Source organism: Cyanistes caeruleus, chromosome 5 (assembly GCF_971803275.1).
Source record: "Cyanistes caeruleus chromosome 5, bCyaCae1.hap1.1, whole genome shotgun sequence".
NCBI classification, from domain to species: domain Eukaryota; kingdom Metazoa; phylum Chordata; class Aves; order Passeriformes; family Paridae; genus Cyanistes; species Cyanistes caeruleus.
The window spans coordinates 60,714,947-60,732,513 of NC_141705.1; the positions used below are offsets into that span (position 1 = coordinate 60,714,947).

At 37.4% G+C, this 17,567-nt stretch overlaps 1 protein-coding gene across 6 annotated transcripts in view; it reads right to left on the reverse strand.

Annotated features, from left to right (window-relative positions):
- Positions 1-17,567, reverse strand: part of SMARCA5 (SNF2 related chromatin remodeling ATPase 5) — a 22,860-nt gene continuing 5,293 nt past the window's right edge. For 2 of the 6 annotated variants that reach the window (XM_086889742.1, XM_086889740.1), the window contains exons 4-24: positions 16,976-17,076; positions 16,222-16,322; positions 14,122-14,301; positions 13,612-13,767; positions 13,379-13,510; positions 12,464-12,532; positions 11,974-12,083; positions 11,470-11,696; positions 9,914-10,035; positions 9,673-9,825; positions 8,304-8,436; positions 7,711-7,859; positions 7,196-7,315; positions 6,847-6,957; positions 6,226-6,339; positions 5,498-5,620; positions 4,129-4,261; positions 3,055-3,173; positions 1,736-1,948; positions 1,185-1,295; positions 1-292 (exon numbers count right to left, since the gene is read on the reverse strand). In XM_086889742.1, the coding sequence (XP_086745868.1) occupies positions 227-292; positions 1,185-1,295; positions 1,736-1,948; positions 3,055-3,173; positions 4,129-4,261; positions 5,498-5,620; positions 6,226-6,339; positions 6,847-6,957; positions 7,196-7,315; positions 7,711-7,859; positions 8,304-8,436; positions 9,673-9,825; positions 9,914-10,035; positions 11,470-11,696; positions 11,974-12,083; positions 12,464-12,532; positions 13,379-13,510; positions 13,612-13,767; positions 14,122-14,301; positions 16,222-16,322; positions 16,976-17,076 (2,743 nt within the window). In that variant the 3' untranslated portion in view covers positions 1-226. Of the gene's footprint in view, positions 293-1,184; positions 1,296-1,735; positions 1,949-3,054; positions 3,174-4,128; positions 4,262-4,866; positions 4,951-5,497; positions 5,621-6,225; positions 6,340-6,846; positions 6,958-7,195; positions 7,316-7,710; positions 7,860-8,303; positions 8,437-9,672; positions 9,826-9,913; positions 10,036-11,469; positions 11,697-11,973; positions 12,084-12,463; positions 12,533-13,378; positions 13,511-13,611; positions 13,768-14,121; positions 14,302-16,221; positions 16,323-16,975; positions 17,077-17,567 lie in introns of all 6 variants that reach the window. The other 4 variants (XM_086889741.1, XM_086889743.1, XR_015286964.1 and 1 more) reach the window with 3 other exon arrangements.

Consider the following 17,567-nt stretch of genomic DNA (forward strand, 5'->3'; position numbering starts at 1 on the left):
TTAATAAATGAAGACAATTTATTACTTCAAGTGTTAATGGTAAAAAAAATTCAGCACAGCTGTTGTATTTAAAAAAGTGAAACTACAATTAAGTACTATGTTCTAGTTCATTAAACAGATGAACCCAATGTTCTTTAAAACAGTTAAGCATTATACAGTACATCTTATGAAGACCCGTAAATTAAAGAACTACTTCTTAAATTTAGAGATTAAAAAAATTCTGCATTCACAGCTTTAGCTTCTTTTTTCTCCCACGCCCATCAGGAGTGCCATCCATCTTTCGCTTCTGTGCCTGCAAGGTAAGATTTGACGGTAAGTTATTGTCATCCAGAAAGGCAGAAAGCAAGCAATGTGCTTCCAAACAAAGCAGATAGAGAAGACTGACACCCTGGCAGCTTTAAAATGTGATAAATTGCAAATGTGGCAATGGTAAATATGCACATCTTTGCTGCTGTTTTTCATTCTCCAAATCTGGAAGTGCATGATTTCACTCACATAGGTGAAAAGTGTATAAAAGCAAGTAAGGATGCTATAAAGGTTCCTATTAAGAAAAGGTACTTCTAAATACCCATTTAAATATTCTGTGAACCAGTCTAAGAAATTTAATAATCCATCACTATTAACCTTACTGATTTCTGCACATCTGTTAAGTTGTGCTTCTAAGTTTTTTCTACAACAGCTCTAGGCAACAACCTGAACAAATGGAGGCAAGATAATGGGTAAAGGTATTATCTTATTTACAAATCAGGCCTGCATATTAGCAATACTTTGAATTTAGTCAGCAGAGAGCTGTCAAGCGTATGTGCTGTTTTCCCAAATCTAACTCTAGAGGCCCATTTGTAAATAGATTTGTGGATGATTTAGCAGATTATATAAATCAAAATGCCAAATACACCCCTGGTGTACTTACCAGGATAAATCTATACAGTGTACCAACCCAGTGATCCAAAACGTAACAAGTTTATTGCTCCAAAGCATGTGAGCTACATTTTAAGAACCCTTTTTCTGCTTATCTTGACAATCTCAACTGTACTACCTGAACACCAACATGAACTTTAGGCAGCTTTTAACATTGCTCTCTAAGTTGTTGGTTTCAAATAAGTTTAGATATCACTTGTCCTGAACACTTGGAAGAATACTGTTTTCAAGTGAGCTTTTTCACAGAAATGCCCTTTAAATCTTACTGAAGATGGTTTTGGTCCACGTTTCTTCTTTTCTGCCTTTTCCTTTTCTTCCAGTTCCATGTTTTCTCTTTCAATGAGAGTGATTAAAGTATTACACCTCCTTTGCAGCTCCTGCATTATACAACACATTCAATCAGTACCTTAGGCAGACGGTTAATGTAAAAATCCTCTAAGAATATTAAAAATGCTGGTGAGTAGGTAAGTGTTTCGCTGGATCTTGTCAGAGTAACAAAGAATGAGATGTTTTGTGTTACTTACTTACTGGCTGGCTTCACAGGAATAGACTTGATTGCAGACATTTGCTTTGTAAAACACATTCATATTTAACTCAAATTGGAAAAGGGTACCTTAGAATTTTGAGCTTCTCCTCCCATTTGCCGTGGCTGCATTTGATACCCGTACAGTTGTCGGAAAGTTATAAAAATGTAAAGCCTTGTTCCCATGCACCTAACTCAGTATTTCAGCAGCAATTTAATTAATGTAATATAAAATTGTGATAGGCATTCATTTACAAAACAGAGCAATATATATATATGCGTGTATATATATACCATTGCAGTTCTGGACTTGAGAAACCAGTCAAATCTGAATTGCGGCGAGTTTCGGATACATTGTCTTAATTCATCATAGACATTTTCTTTATCAAATCCTAGTTTGTGAAGCATGCAGATTAGGAAGCGATCCTCCTCTTCAGTGTAATTCTTCCCTTTATTAGTACCATAGGATATTCTTAGTTGGTGGAAAGGGGCTTTATATCTCCCAATCTGAACAAAACAAATAAGACCACATAAAGCTAAGAAATAGGTCAGAATTAGCATGGAAGTCTTTTGTAAGAAAGCAATAAATCACATGAAGACAGAAAACTAGATCTTTAAGGATCTCCCATGCTAAGTCATCACACGAAAAGGACTGTAGCTTAAAAACATTTATCAAAGCTATCTAAACTGGCAAATTCTGTTTTAGACAACAGACAGCTTTGTAATCTTTTGACTAATGGCAGACTTTGACTACATCTGAAAACAGGCAAGACTGGTCAGGATTCAAATGGCAATGATCCTTTTTAACACAAATCCTCAGGAACTGGCAAAATCAGAGTAAGAGTAAAAAGGGACATAAGAGTTAGCACATGGTTCGACTGCATTCTGGATTATTGAATGTGACACTTCTTCCCTAGAAGAGAACTAACTCAGCAAACCTTAAGTGCAGAGACAATTCTGATAAAATGTCTTAACTACAAATCTCTTCACTACCAAATACTGCTTGGTGAAGCACTGACAAGAACAAAAGCCTCCTCTGTTGGGTAAATCTTTCAAGTGTTCTAAACAGGTGTCTCTCATCTCTGTTTCCAACTTCCTGTCTCCCGCTATCGCTAGCTGTTTCTACCTCTCTCCACCAGTATTCCTCTGTTTCTCTCTCCATCCCTCTACCTCCCTCTCTCTGTCCACCATCTCTCAACCCTTTTTCTCTCTCTTCCCATCTCTCTACCTCTCTCTATCCCTCTCTCCCCACTTCTCTCTGTCTCTCCATCCCCATTTCTCTTTCTGTCTTTCTCTCCTATTTTCAGTTACACGTGTCTGGAAGGAACTGTGCTTCTCCCCAAAGCCTGTGCTATGTGGAGTTCATTACACAGCACTGTGAACCGTGTGCTGTGAATAAAGAGGACTGCTACAAACACCACGGTAGGCCATAGCTAAGGCTGTCATCACAGAGCTTGGATGAAAAAGCCAAGAAAGAAATTCCTGAGTGTTATGCAAAGAAGCCAATGTCATGCCAAAGATGTCTTCATACATCAGCAGCACTGGCCAGACAGGGGTCCTGCATCTCCCCTCACTGGCACCAGGAAACAAAGGAGGAAACTGAGCAAACTCACCTTTGTATCAAGAGCCTTTTTTATGCTGATTCGTCTCTGAATTCTGGCTTCTCCTCTTTCAATCTGTGCCATGATCTTCTCTATGTCTTGGAGTTCATTGCATCTTTCCCAGAACACAGCTAAGAAAAAAACAACTGGTTAAGTTTCTTAGCATGCATTGCAAAAGTCAGAGGTTTAACCTTAAAGGGTTGTTAGCTATTCCTTCCTTTTACTAGAGCTTACTGCTGTGTAACAACAGACATGCCTTTAGCTGGTAAGGAACCTTCCCTTTTGGCTACCAAGTGCTGCAGTATTACAAATGCTATTTTGAAGAGGGCAGATATAGGAATTCTCAGTTTAAATGAGATGCAATACAGGCCAGAAAGATTTTTGCTTGTCAGTCTCCTCATAGAGAAAAAAGCTTCTTCAAATGGAAACTGATGTAACAGAACAGTTTTATCAAGAGAAGCAAGAGGACAATTGAGTGCCTGAAGACAAGCAAGTGCCTAAAAGACAATTAGGTGTTTAAATAAGGGGGTTTTTTTAGAATAATTTTTCACATTTTCAACCTGCTCTATACCTTTAGAAATGTAGCACCAGGATGTTGTAGCTACATTACGGTGGAAAAAAGTTCTGAGACATGAAACATAAGTAACCAAGTGGACTCAGGTTACAAAAATCAGTGGTCACTGTATGTTCAATCAAGATGTATTTACTGTTTTCTGCTCTTGAGGAGGAGGTAAAGGTTTTTTGGTTAGTCAATACATGGAAAAGAAAAATCTCTCCAGCTAAGCAGTGTTTCTCAGCATTTCCTTCTGCAAAAATTAACAAGAACTGAAGACAGTGCTACCCAGTAAGATTCAGGATATAGTGAAGTGGCTCAGCAGGAGTTTACATGTGCATTTTAGTACAGCCTTAATTACACAGGTGTAATGACGGTAAAAGCCAGATCAGCAGATCAGCGTAATTCTACCCTGAAAATCTTAAATAGCAGTGTAAGAAATTCTCAGCAGTAAGATGTTACATGTTCACGGACAGCTGAAACAAAGCAAACAGAGTTAGATACTCTTGGAGCTGAGTACACAATTAAGTTACCTGAATACTCAATGACCTCTTCTGGGGTTTTCCCTTCAACTTCTCGTGCTATGTTTTCAATGTCATCACGGCCCCACTTCTCATTTGCTTTAATGAACTGGTTGAAATCTCTCTTATTCCAGTTAGTGAAGCCCTGTACAAGAATCAAGAGCAAACATTGCACAGAGGTTCACTATTAGACCATCTCCAAAATTGATTCAACACATTTCTTTAAATAGCCTGTAACACTTCCATCATTCCACAGTGTTAAACCTGTTCTTTCTCTGCAGTTTAATTTAGTAGAACTGTTTTTATACTGCAGCCACTGTAGTCTCTCAATTTAAATACTGCATAATGACTAGTACTAGTTCTTTAGTTACCTAGTGATTTCTGGTAAATTTTCAGCTAATAAATGAACCCCTCCTCCTAATAGTCTCTGCATGGGATTTCTTTCTAAGAAAAAAAATTGCTCAAGTGAAGCAAGGAGTGTCTATAATGGCCTTTGTTTTGTCAAAAAAGGCCCCCCAAGTGCCTCAGAGACACTCTCAGACATTGCTCCTTGTCACTCTCCCTCAGAAGGACTAAAGCTATCTTGTGATGATGATACTCAGCAGGGACACAAGTAGCACTGCTGAAGTTATGAGCCAAAGTAGGTTGATTTCACATTACCAATAACTTTTACAAGTAGTGGGAAGTAGCAAGTTCTGCCAGTCATGTTGTGATATAGCCACAGCTTACTGGACTGTACTGATTCCTGACCTCTGTGATTCTGGTGTCTCCACAGTGAGCTGTTCCAGCTCATTACTACGCAAGCAAGAAATCCTGTCCTGTAATTCCGATCCCCTGCCAAAATACAACGTGTAAATACAATAACCAAATAAGGCATATCAGGCATTCACCTGTTTTAAATTATTAAAATATACACGCTTCCTAATTATACACCTATTCAGCTCACACCCTCTTTTAGAGAGGGGCACTATCCACTACCAGATGTAGTTTAGGAAAACTGAACATTCAGACTCCAAGATTCACTTCCATATGGGTATGAAACTGAGGCAGAAGATGTGCATTAATTAATGTGGAATGCAGCACACCTAGCTTTGCAGCCATTCTGCAAGGACCCAAGAAAAGACATCACAGTCTACAGTCAATGCCAGACTAGGATTCAGGAGAACCCAAGTGCACTAACTTGGTGCACATTCCTCAAAGATATCCTGTGACACAGGCCTATGACAAACCTAATGCTAGTAACTCTTTCCAGTCAGAACCAAAATTTGCAGATGGTTAACTATGGCACACGCCAGTCAGTGAACAAGAAATGCTCCTATAACACTGTGAAACACAAAACAAGCTTCAGCTGATTTCAGTTTCACTGAAGACCCAACAATACCTGGGTTAGAAGTTTCTCTTTTTCTTCCAGTTCTTCATCATTAAGAGGTTCAGCCTCATCAATCTTAAGCTGCTCTTCCTTTTGTGCTTGGGCTGCATTTGGAAGATCAGGATTACGAGGTACCTGAAAGATTTTGCACTTGGTAAAGCTGAATTAATTCTTCACAGATAATTGCTAATTGACACCTTTCTGTTAATATAACCCAATAATTTCTTCAGCTGAACATGATTTTATTCTATTTAAATTATTGTGAAAGGCAGGAAAAGTACACATTCTCCTACTGTTGCATTAAACCATTCCATTGTGGGAATTTGGAGAATCACACTGAAGGGACTGGACATTAAAGATAACCTCTTTTCCAACCTGCTGCCATGGGCAGAGACACCTTCCACTTAGACATGGCTGCTCAAAGCCTTGTCCAACCTGACCTTGAACACTTCCATAGATGGGACATGCACAGCTTTTCTGGGCAAATGGTGCCAAGTGCCTTACCACACATACTCATTTGGAAGAATTCCTTCCAAATATCTGACATAAACCTGGCCTCGGTCAGTTTAAAGCCATTCCCTTGTAAAAAGTCCCTCTCCAGCTTTCCTGTAAGCCCCTTCTAGGTATGAAAGCAAGTTGCCCCAGAGCCTTTTCTTCTCCAAACTGAACAACTCCAACTCTCAGCCTTTCCTCTTAACAGAGGTGCTCCATCCTTCTGGTCAAGGAAATTCTTCAGTTACCTTGTAACCAATTGTTTTCCTGTAGTAGAGAATCTCTTTTTCCAATAGTTCAAACAGGCGAGGAGGAAAGAACTGGAAGTCCTGTACATTTGGCTGTTTTGGAGGCCGTGGAGCCTGAAACACAAAGTTTGCATTTAGCTCCCTTGCACTCCAGAATCTGCTTCCTTGTAAGAACTGATTTATGAGCAAACAAAAAGCTTTATTGTTATAAAAATACACTGTCTTAACTTGGGGAAAAAAAAGTCACACCATGCAAACGACACTAACCACCACAAAGAATTCTAGAAGACCAATGAGAGAAGGGCAAGAGAAGTCTTTTGGGAGGATGAGGAGGTGGCTGGGGAAAAAGTCACATATGTTTAAAGCATCGACCTTCCACAGGAAAATTTACAGCTGCTTAAATAAGAAGCAGAAAAAACTAACATCTTAAAAGTTTCATACTGTTCTTACTTTTTTCTCACAGTTTGTCCCAAGTCCTTTGGAAATTTTTTCTAAATTTAAATAGCCTTTCCACTTTATAAAAGTGATCAGAGCTGTTTTTATGACTAAAGACCTATTTGTTGCTTTAGTCATTTATCATGCATATTTAAACAATTTATTTCTTTTGATTAGTCAACTCACCTTGGGTGCTTTTGGCTCACTGACTCGAAGAGCCTCTCTGAAGTAAGCATCCACAGCATAATTGGCTTTTCTTTCTCTTTTAGGTGGTTCGATCCACTCTGTAAATGCCAGCTAGAAAAAACAAAATCCACCATCCCCAAAAACAGAAATTAAAGTCTTGCAAGATCATCAGATCAGCTACATGTTTTATATAAAATTAGATCTACATCTACTTCACTATAAGTGTTGTAAGTATTTTTATTTAAACTATTATCATAAATGACACTGTATTTTACCCAATACCTCTTAAGTAAGTATGATTAAAACATGCAATTTAGTGCATTCCTCCAAAAGAAACTTAAAACATTACCTTCTGTTTTTCTCTGTAGTCTTCCCCTTCAAAATTATACACGCTAGATTCAGTATCCATAGTAAAATTCCTAAGGGAGCTTTCACCCATCTTTGAAAGTTTTTCGTTCATTTCCGCAGTCTTGGACGGGGGATACAGAAAAGAACAGTAGCTATTTGGATGGTACTTCATTGTTTAACATCTCCATGTTTATCATTCCCAGATAGAACGGGAGCCATTTTGGAAGGCACGTCATTATTAAACACCTCATTCCCAGAAAGGAGCCACTCTGAAAGGTACTTCATTTTAAAATATCCCATTGCCAGGAAGAAGAGGACCCATTCTAGAAGGTACTTGACTATAGAACATCTTATTGACAACATCAGAAAAAACAAACATGACTGAGCAACAAAAAAACCCTCCACAGCAAAATCCCTTCTCTCTCCAGCTTGGAACCAAGTTATCATCCAGAAACTTACTATCTTGCCATCACATTTAAATCTACATGTGGGCTTCCCCTTTTCAAACCTTCTCACCTTCTTTGCCCCTCTTTCCAAAATGTGATCAATATCTTCATCTGTAATCTCACTGTCCTTTGAGGCAAACACATGTGTCGCTCCATGTCTGATCATTTGCAGCATTTCATCCTTTCCAAGCTTATTCAGGTTTTGATCCACCAATCTTCCTAAAGATAAAAATGCCTGAGGATAGCAACTCACTAAAGAGTTTATATTATGGAAGGATTTTTCTCCCCCTTATTTTTCCACATACAATCTATATATTACTGATTCCAAGCAAGTCAACCAAGATTACCGTACTTTTATCCAACTACTAGAAAAAGGAAAGACCCAGTTTAAAGGAGAAGTTGAGTAATTTAAAAAACCGCATCTGACTATATCCACTTTTATGCACATATCACTAGGGGAGGTAAACAAAAGGTTAATGAAGAAATGCCTACTCCTACAGTAAAAGAAATTTTCAAGTGGATGAGGCTTTCGCACCGTCTCTTCAGAGCTCAGATGAGGAAAAAGCAACATTCCCACTGTTTTTTACCATCTGATTCCACCATGGTTTACAATGGGAGAGAAGGGAGTTGCATCCTAGATACAAAGTGCCTTCATAGACTTGCCTTGTTGGATGACTATGGAATCCAGGCGGAGTTTCATTTCCGCACGCTCCACTATCCTTTCCTCCACGGTATTGTCTGTAATAAACCTGAACACCCGGACAGTCTTGGTCTGGCCAATTCTGTGTGCTCGATCCTGCCCAAAACAGCAACAAAAAATTCCGCACTTGCCGTCCAGCATGACTACATAATTAGGCTTAAGATTTTGATTATTTTCAGTACATAAATTTATAAAACGGAACAGCATAGGTTACTTAAATGTTTACAGCTATCCATGGCTACCCAAAATACTACATTTTTATCCACATTGCAAGTTTTGTTGGTTTTTTTTTCATAACATTGACAATGAGTCTGTCTCGTACGTCATAGCTAAAATGTAGTAGGCTTTATTGTTAAATCACACAGACGAGAAGACTTGGATGCTACTAATCTTAAGCAACTTTCTGTAAAATCAGACCATGAAGAAATCATCTCTTGCTGACCAAAAGCTGCCTTTCTCAAAATCCTTCAGCAGTGCCATGAATAGTTCAAGAAAAATACAATACCCTGCCTCTCCTGACTAGCAAAACATGAGCCACTGTAAGAATCAGTCAACATACACCTGTAGTGGCAGCTGGTACTGCCTCACTTGAACTTCTAGACACCAGCTTCATCATTCTTTTGAAGTAATTTTTGCTAGAGTCCTTGAGATCCTACGAGTTAACTTAAATAATTAAAAGATTTCCAAGACTCTGAAAGGCTGAAAGGCTTCATTTGTCCAAAAAAAAAAAAAATAAGCAAAACAGAACACTGGTAGTTTTTAAATAGCTTTGCTTTCTTAGGTGGTTACTAATATCATTGACATGTATCCAGGATGGAAATGCATGCAAATCCACCCTAAAAAACTGCTAAATGATAGTTCCTAAAATGAGATTCTTCCATTACCATGGAAGATCTTTACATCACCATAAAAGCAGTTTTTGAAAAGTTTAATTCAACTTTTCTTTATCTCATTTTCAAGATCTCAGGAAAAACAGTGCAAACGCATTCACCTCCACTCCCCACAACAGTAAAGATTTAAAGCTTTATAGTTTTGGGACTAACAATCTAGATTTATTTCATTTTTACTTAATCAAGTAGGCTGTTTTCAATAAATAATACTAAGTGGTGTAGCATACACCCAGCATTTCCCACCGCATAAAATACAGTATAACCCAAATGTGACTAAGGACTAATGGTTCCACACAGTGGAAGTTGCACTTGAACTGAAAATTGGTCTTACAAATCTTACTCCTGTGCTAAAATGGGAAAAACTTATTTTGGAACTATACATTTCTAGCAAAGTTCTGTGAGAAAAAGAAAGGAAAAAGAAAATTTCCATCTGGAATCTTACCATAGCCTGGAGGTCTACTTGTGGATTCCAATCTGAATCATAGAGAATTACAACATCAGCAGTAGCCAGATTGATTCCAAGACCTCCTGCTCGTGTACTCAACATGAACACAAATTTTGAGCTGTCAGGATCATTGAAAGCATTAATAGAAGCCTAAATAAATGAAAAGAACACATCAGTTAAACAAAATGTTTTACAAGTAGTATTTTTAAATAAATACGATCCTTAAAATTATAAATACCTGTCGTTCGTTGTGAGGAGTTTGTCCATCCAGTCTGCAATATTCGTAATTCCTCCACATACAGTAATCTTCCAAGATATCTAGGACTCTTGTCATCTGACTGAAGATTAGAACCCTTGAGCCTGTTTGAGTAAAAAGGTTTCTTACACTTTCACCAAAACCTAAGATTTAACAAATTCTGCAAGTCTGCACTACCAGAAAAGGAAGAAGGGCAATTCCATGTACTAAGTAGTTCGAATTTCAGTCCCCAAGACCCCAAACTATAATGCAGGGCTGCAGCTGCTGCTGTCACAGCACGCCCATGCCATGGGACTTGTCTTACTCTGATATGTCACTGTCTAATTAACGGCTGCCTTTTCCCTTTTCTTTTGTGTTATATTCCTTAATAAAAAGTTCCCAGACAGAGCAGAGTAGATGGCAACACAAATATAAAAATATCATCAAGCATAAAGAATAAATTTTTGAAGTATTTGTTTATTTTGGAATTAAGATGTCTAGAAATAAAGTGAGTTCTTCTTAAAGACTTAACAATTTACTTACCTGCCAAGAATAATTTAAAAAAGAAAAGTAAACGTTCAGTATTTTATGCATACACACACAACCATTTCCAGTCTATTGGAGAAATTTAAGTAAAACACAGCATATAACAAAGTATCTACTTCTTTTTGTCCTTCCGACTCAAGGGTTAATACTGTACTCTTTTGTTTAAGATGATAATTTGATTTGAGACCAGGCCAGTATTAATTACAGCCCGTTATCAATAAATCTGGTAACAGGAAGAAACCAAGATCAAAAAAAGCACAGCAACCACTGAATTGTTTGGTTTTTAGTCTTGAGTTATATGGCCACAACTGCTTGAATGATACAAAGTACAGGTTACTTTTATACTACAGAATGCTGAGGTTTGGATGTGGTTTTGTTTTTCTGCAGTGTCCCCACTCACAAACTTTCCTCCAACTCCTTTAGCAAAGTTACTACAGTAAGCATACTCAAAAAAATAATGAGTTAAGAATTTATTCCCGTGTCAAAAACTCTGTGGCAAGTACAGTAATCAATTTCAAAGCTTTGTCCCTACTATCAAATAACTTTGAAACAACTCACAAGTTCCCCCATGTCTGAGTGTTTATAGAATACACTGAAAAACACCAGGTGCTGCTCAAAATCACATGCAGCAAGACCATCTTTTCACAAAGGATTTGACTTTAACCCTGCATGAGGACTCTGAATCTGAAATGGTCCTTCATGGCAAATCAAAGGTGTAGCTAAAATACTACACTATTATATTTGTAATAGCTAATAAGACAAAGTAAGGAAACCTAAAGCCTCGATCAAATGATGTTTCTGTGGTCTCAACTTAGCTGGGACGAAAAAATGAAAAAAAAAAAAAAGAAATCAAAACACTTCAGCACAAAAAGCCATAATGGACTATTGATACAAGTTGGTATCACACTAGAAACCAACAATAATCCTGGCTGAAGTCTGCTTTTTTTTGCTCAGAATGCACAGAAACATCACTGAACCAAAAAAACTCTCAAACCCCCAGAAAGGAGGCATACCTTGTTCTTTCAATTTAGGTAGCAATTTGTCCAGAACTACCATTTTGCCACTGTTGGTGACCAAATGCATATCTGTTGTGTAAGGTGGGCCAGGCTCTGCTCCATCAAAGAGGTAAGGGTGATTGCAGCATTTCCGTAGCTGCATCAGGATGTTCAACAGTCTCATTTTGTCCAACTTCCCAGCCGAGTTCAGAATATCAATATCCTTCATCAGGATTCGGGTATACCTACAGCGAAGATAGGAAAAAACCTTCTGTTCACTCTAAAATGAACTTGTTCCATCTTTAAGCAACAAATATTATCAAAAGCTCACTCTACCCTTCATTCAATCACGTAAATCTCCCTGACATGCATGGTTCTGTCATAGCAGTGTCACAAAGAAATAGGTATCAATTGAGAGTACACCAGAGACAATAAATTGAGTTCCACACAATCTTCAAGTCACAGATAGCACATTCCTTCTGAGCCTTAACCACAGCCCAGTCAAACACATGCATTAATTACCATTCTCGCTGCATTTTGCTGAGGCCCACATAAATTTTTACTTCCTTCTTCGGAGGCAAGCTTTTCTCCACATCAGCTTTGATGCGACGGAGAAGGAAGGGTCGTAGCACCTGAAAGTGGATCATCATTAAGTGCATTTTGGAAACTGAAGTACTGATCTGATCAATGGACAAAACACAGAGCAGATATTCCCTATCACAGATACCAGACCTATTATGAGACAATCTGAAAAAGCAACTTATATGGAGAGATTATTTGCTACACATGGGGTATACATGCACTTTCTTTGAAAGACTCAAAGATTAGGTCAACATCATCTTTCATATGGTTCTGTGTCCCATGACTTAATTTTGCTTGACTGAAAATTTGTGGAATAATCTCTCTTATCCTAATAGTCTATCGTAAGAAGCATTAGAAGAATTGTTTAGGATTTCAACAAATTAACCTACATTTAGGTAAAGGTAACACTTCTACAAAAGACAGGACTCACCATATGAAGGCGTTCCACCAGTTTTTGATCCCCCAGACAGTTGTTGGTATCAAACCATGAATCAAAATCCTGTATCAACAAAATCATCAGTTTGTAAGAGGCTTCCTTTCAAAGTGCAACGGCATCATGAGGGTGAATAAATACAACTCTTATATAGCCAGGAAGTAAAAGAACAAACTACCCTATTTGGCCTGAGACGGGGAACATATGGCTATGAAAATTCAGAATTTTAGAAGCTTATAATAAGCTTAAACAGGTGGATGGGAAATAGAACACATAGCATTCCATTTGTAATGGAACATATAGGTATTTAGTTGCTAGGTAAAAGCCATTAAGGTAAAATATATTCTGAAAACTCAGGAAAGCAAGACTTAGGTATTGTGAAAATCCAACAAAGCAGAACCTGTGGCTCCGGAAACCAGCCAGGACCAGGCTGGTGGCTTTGAGTGGGGCAAGCTGACCTGGGAGAGAGAGAAACCTCCACTGTGCTTGCCCAGAAGCAAAGGTCAAACACCTAATATCGAGGAAGATGTTCAGCCTGCATCCCAAAGACTACTGAACACGACCACCAGGGGGCGTAGCAGCTAATTATAATATGAAGCGAGAGAAGGCAGAGAATGGGCAGGCAGGGAAGTGTGGGTTTGTGGGATCAATGTATATTTATACCTGGAACCTCTCTTGACCAGGTATGCATGATTTGGAGGAGATATCCCCTCATGCATCCCAGCTGGAAATAAAACATATCTATATAGTCTGCAAATTGGGGCTATTTTATGAAAACCTCTATAACACAAACATTTCTAACTCAATCTCTCACTTAGCAGTAACTGACACCTCTAACTATACATATCCAGGTCTATTTTCAAATCTGGAAAACCAGAAAAATTAATTTGATTAGCAGAAATAAAGACTTACTTCAGCTGAGTTAAAGACATCTGGCAAAAGGAAATTGAGAAGTGCCCAGAGTTCATGTAAATTGTTCTGAAGTGGAGTTCCAGTTAATAGCAGTCGGTTGGTAGTCTTGAATTCCCTCACAATTTCTGATAACTGAAGGATATTGAGACATGAGCAAATATAAAACGTTACTAGTCCACAAACCACCATCTAATAACCCACACAAATATCTTTTTCAGTGTAAAATAAATTACCTTTGATTTTTCATTTTTAATCCTGTGGGCCTCATCTATAACAAGGTATCTCCAGTTGAACTTTTTGAATACTGACTTCTCTTTGATAAGCATTTCATATGATGTTACACAGACATCCCATTCTCCAGGCAACAACACATCCCTCACAAAGGCAGCCTAGAAAACAGGGTGACAGCTAGTTACTCAGGCTTTGTCAAAATTAAAGGAAAAAGAATACAGTAGTACTGTTACAATTTTCCTGTTTTAAGTCTCATGAAGGCAGTGTCCTGCCTTCAAAAAATCTTCATAAAATCATGCAAATCTTTTAACAAGAAATTATGAATATGAAATGATAAAGCAATAGCCGGACAACACATACATGAATTCTAAGTTGGGTGTACCCCAGGTAGGCAGCATTGTAGGTCTTAAACCACTACAAATCCTTCCCAGGGACAAAAGGGAAAGGACAGCAAAATCACCTGCTGGATTTACACAGGAATATACAGGAAAAACCACCGTATCTAAACTTACTCGCTGGTCTTTGTCACCGATCAAACAAACTGCTCGAAGTGTTGGTACCCATCTCTTGAATTCATTCATCCAGTTCTGCAGAGTGGACTTAGGAACCAACACCATGTGAGGTCCAGGAATGTTTCTGTAGTGTTTCATATAGCCAAGAAGAGAAATTGTTTGCAGTGTCTTCCCAAGACCCTGTAAGACACATTAATATGTTAGAAAAAAGAAAACCTCTCAGAAAACACCTTTAAGAAAACCCAAGAGAGAGCTCAGATTACAGCAAGGCACAGCAGCCTGAATAAATGAGGGAGATACAAAAAGTGTATCAAAGCCTTGGTTAGGAAAAGCTTGCAGGGCTTCCCACATTTCCTTAGAACAAAATAGCAAGAGTATAATTTTGAAACCTTGGATAATGAAGTCAGAATTTTGCCTTACCTTTTAAGTAAGAGAACTTGTTAAAAGCACAAGGAAACATTATTTCCTAAAACTTTATTTTGTAGACTATGGTGTACCCAGGTTATTTAGAGGTCAAACTTTACAAATTGTACTTAGGTATTCCCTTAAATTTGAAATAAAGTGAATAGATTAAGAACCCTTAAAATTTTTTAATTTACTCAATTAATTATTAATATTAATAATACTGTCACCATAATATTATATATTATCTATTATATTATTAGTGCTTTATAATTATAAATATGTTCTTAATTAATTTTTAAAAGAAGGCTTCCACAGGCCAGAAATTACATCAGCTCCTGTGAGAGAGCCAAACAAGTGTTAAAAACTGCATGTCAAAGAAGAAAAAAAAATAGAGTGTCTGGTAAAACACAGTATAGTATATTCTACATACAATTTTAACTAAAACAAAATTGAGGAATAACTGAAAAAACAGATCATTTCTATACTTCAACTGATTCAAAAATATGATTCAAATGCATGGCAATTAAAAACCCCCAACACCATCAGCACAAGTAATTTTTGGTTCTAAAATTCAAATCTTTGTTTTCAAAATAACCAAAATCCACCGGGTACAAGATGGGGAAAAGTGCTTATAGGCTGTGTGAAATGCATCAATAACTTCAAAATGATTACTACTTAAGAATAAACACCCAAACAAAAAGTGATTTAAAAATATTTAATCTCTTTAACGCAAAATGGATTTTGGAATACCACAAATCCAATGACTCATAAAGCTTCTGAGGTGTTTTCATTAAAACAACCCTGCTCCAATTAGCCCAAAAAAATCCTCTATTTGTAAACATGTATAAGAAAATCCTTTATGTATTTAAAAGTGAACCATGTTACTAAACACTAATTTAAACTCATTTGTCTCTACTTATCTTGAAGTTTTATTACACAGAAATTACAAAACATGGGAAATGCAATACACTGAAATTAATTAGATTCTTCTTTACTACTCCTTATGAAAAAGAGATACATCTAAAATCATTAAGGGGACAAAAACACCTTTAAAACTACTAGAATTTCCTCTGCATTCATCCCTTATCTTTCAGGGGAAAAGAATAAAAAATGGAAGCAAAAGTTACTATGGCCAGTGCCAACTATATGCCCACAGTCATGGTGTATAAGAAACTTTAAAACAACTCTAGCTACATCTATCTTTCCATCATTCTTCCCCAAAAATTCCCAGTGCTGTAGCTATTCTGCGGACATCAGTCCACAGAGTACACTCATATCCTGGTATCTACACATGGCCCTAACAACAAGTGGTGTTTCCACATTTGATGCTTTTTTCATATATGACACTCTCCTCACAAGGGAAGCTGAAGAATACCGTAACAAAACACCGGCAATTTAGAGAGAAAGAAAACAGGATATGTCATTCTGTGGAACAACTCCCCTCCACCAACTTCAGGTTCCTAGAGGTTGACAGATTCCCTTTCCATATGTCAGTTTTTGAAATCTGCCTGCACTATTTAAATTAAAAAAATATTTGACACTTTTAAAATTAGTGACCTTAAACACACAAGAAAAATAGCACTGGCTAATGATATATTCCATTTTCTATTATAAAAACTCCCATATATTCACACACTGCTGGAGTAAAACGGCATTGTGTTCTTAAGTGATCCTAAACATGAGTTCTGTGCATACCATTTCATCTGCCAGAATGCCATTGATACCATTTTCATACAGAGAAATGAGCCAGTTCAGTCCTCGAATCTGGTAATCACGCAGCTTTCCCCACTTCACATCTAAAAGACATCAAAGAATAGACTAAAATATATAAAAAAACTTAAGAAAGAATTTCACCACCTGTTGGCTGCTAATTGACAGTGATTACCAAAGCTACAGAAGAAAATCACGTAATAAATTCATGTAATAATTTCAGGGACAATGCAGAATAGAGAGAGCAACATGTTAATTCTGTTTCTGCAAGCTGCTGCAACAGCTTTGTTTTCTGCAAGAGCCCAAAGCACATGGAAATTCTAAATCTAGCACCACTGTCCAAATCAGAACACAGTCAAATATTAAAACAACAGAATACTGAATTCCATTAAATGAACTGGAAGCTGTTAGGTGCTTTAAGTCATATCAGAATATAGGTTAAATATGTAAAAATTATAAGATGACAGACTTAAAAACTCTTTCCTATTAATTGAAATATAGCAACTGGATTTCCAAAGGACAAGACTGACTGGACCATCTTTCTAGCCTGAATGAAAATAAATAGTTCCTCAATAATACATTTTGTACCATTAGATTGGTGGTGGATTTTTTTTCCTCCCTCTCCTGTCCCATCAAATTATTTCACTATCCTTAGAGAGAATGCAAGTCAAGTTCATTTTAAACATTTTGAAGAAAAAGAATAGAAGAAAAACAAAAAAAAAAAGGAAGGAAAACATACAAGACGGAGATTCTTCAAATCTAGTGCAGACATTTGTTGTCTTGGAGCTTTCTGTTAACAGCTCCTCGTCCTCCTCCTGCTCTGTTCTACGGTGCCGATAACTGGAAAAGTCCAAGAAAGCAGTAAGTTTGTGGAGAAACTGATAAGACATCAGTTGCTGTGAAAATAAATCTAATAAATAAATAAAATCTAAGGTATATTAATGCATATACTGCAATGCAGAATGCAAACATCCAAAGAAATTCCTAGCTAGATTCTTCACTACAATTAATGTTCAGCAGGCTCAAATATCACTCCAAAGTGACTGGAAAGGGATTAATGTGTGTATCAGTACCAGCCTTTAACTACATAACAGGGAACAACACTGCATTTAAGTGCTTGCCGCACCTGCCAAACAGTGCAGCCACACGACCTGCAATGAAGGCAATCCAAATTTCTAGATTCACAATTTTCAAGCTGCCTGCAACATGTTGTATAGTGATGTTCTCCATAAGCTCTTGCAATTTAGAGCCATAACTGCTTTACTTTTCTGCCCTTGGTTTTCTTCATGCTGGAAAGCTTTAGCATTGACACAAATCTCTTGTAACCCCTT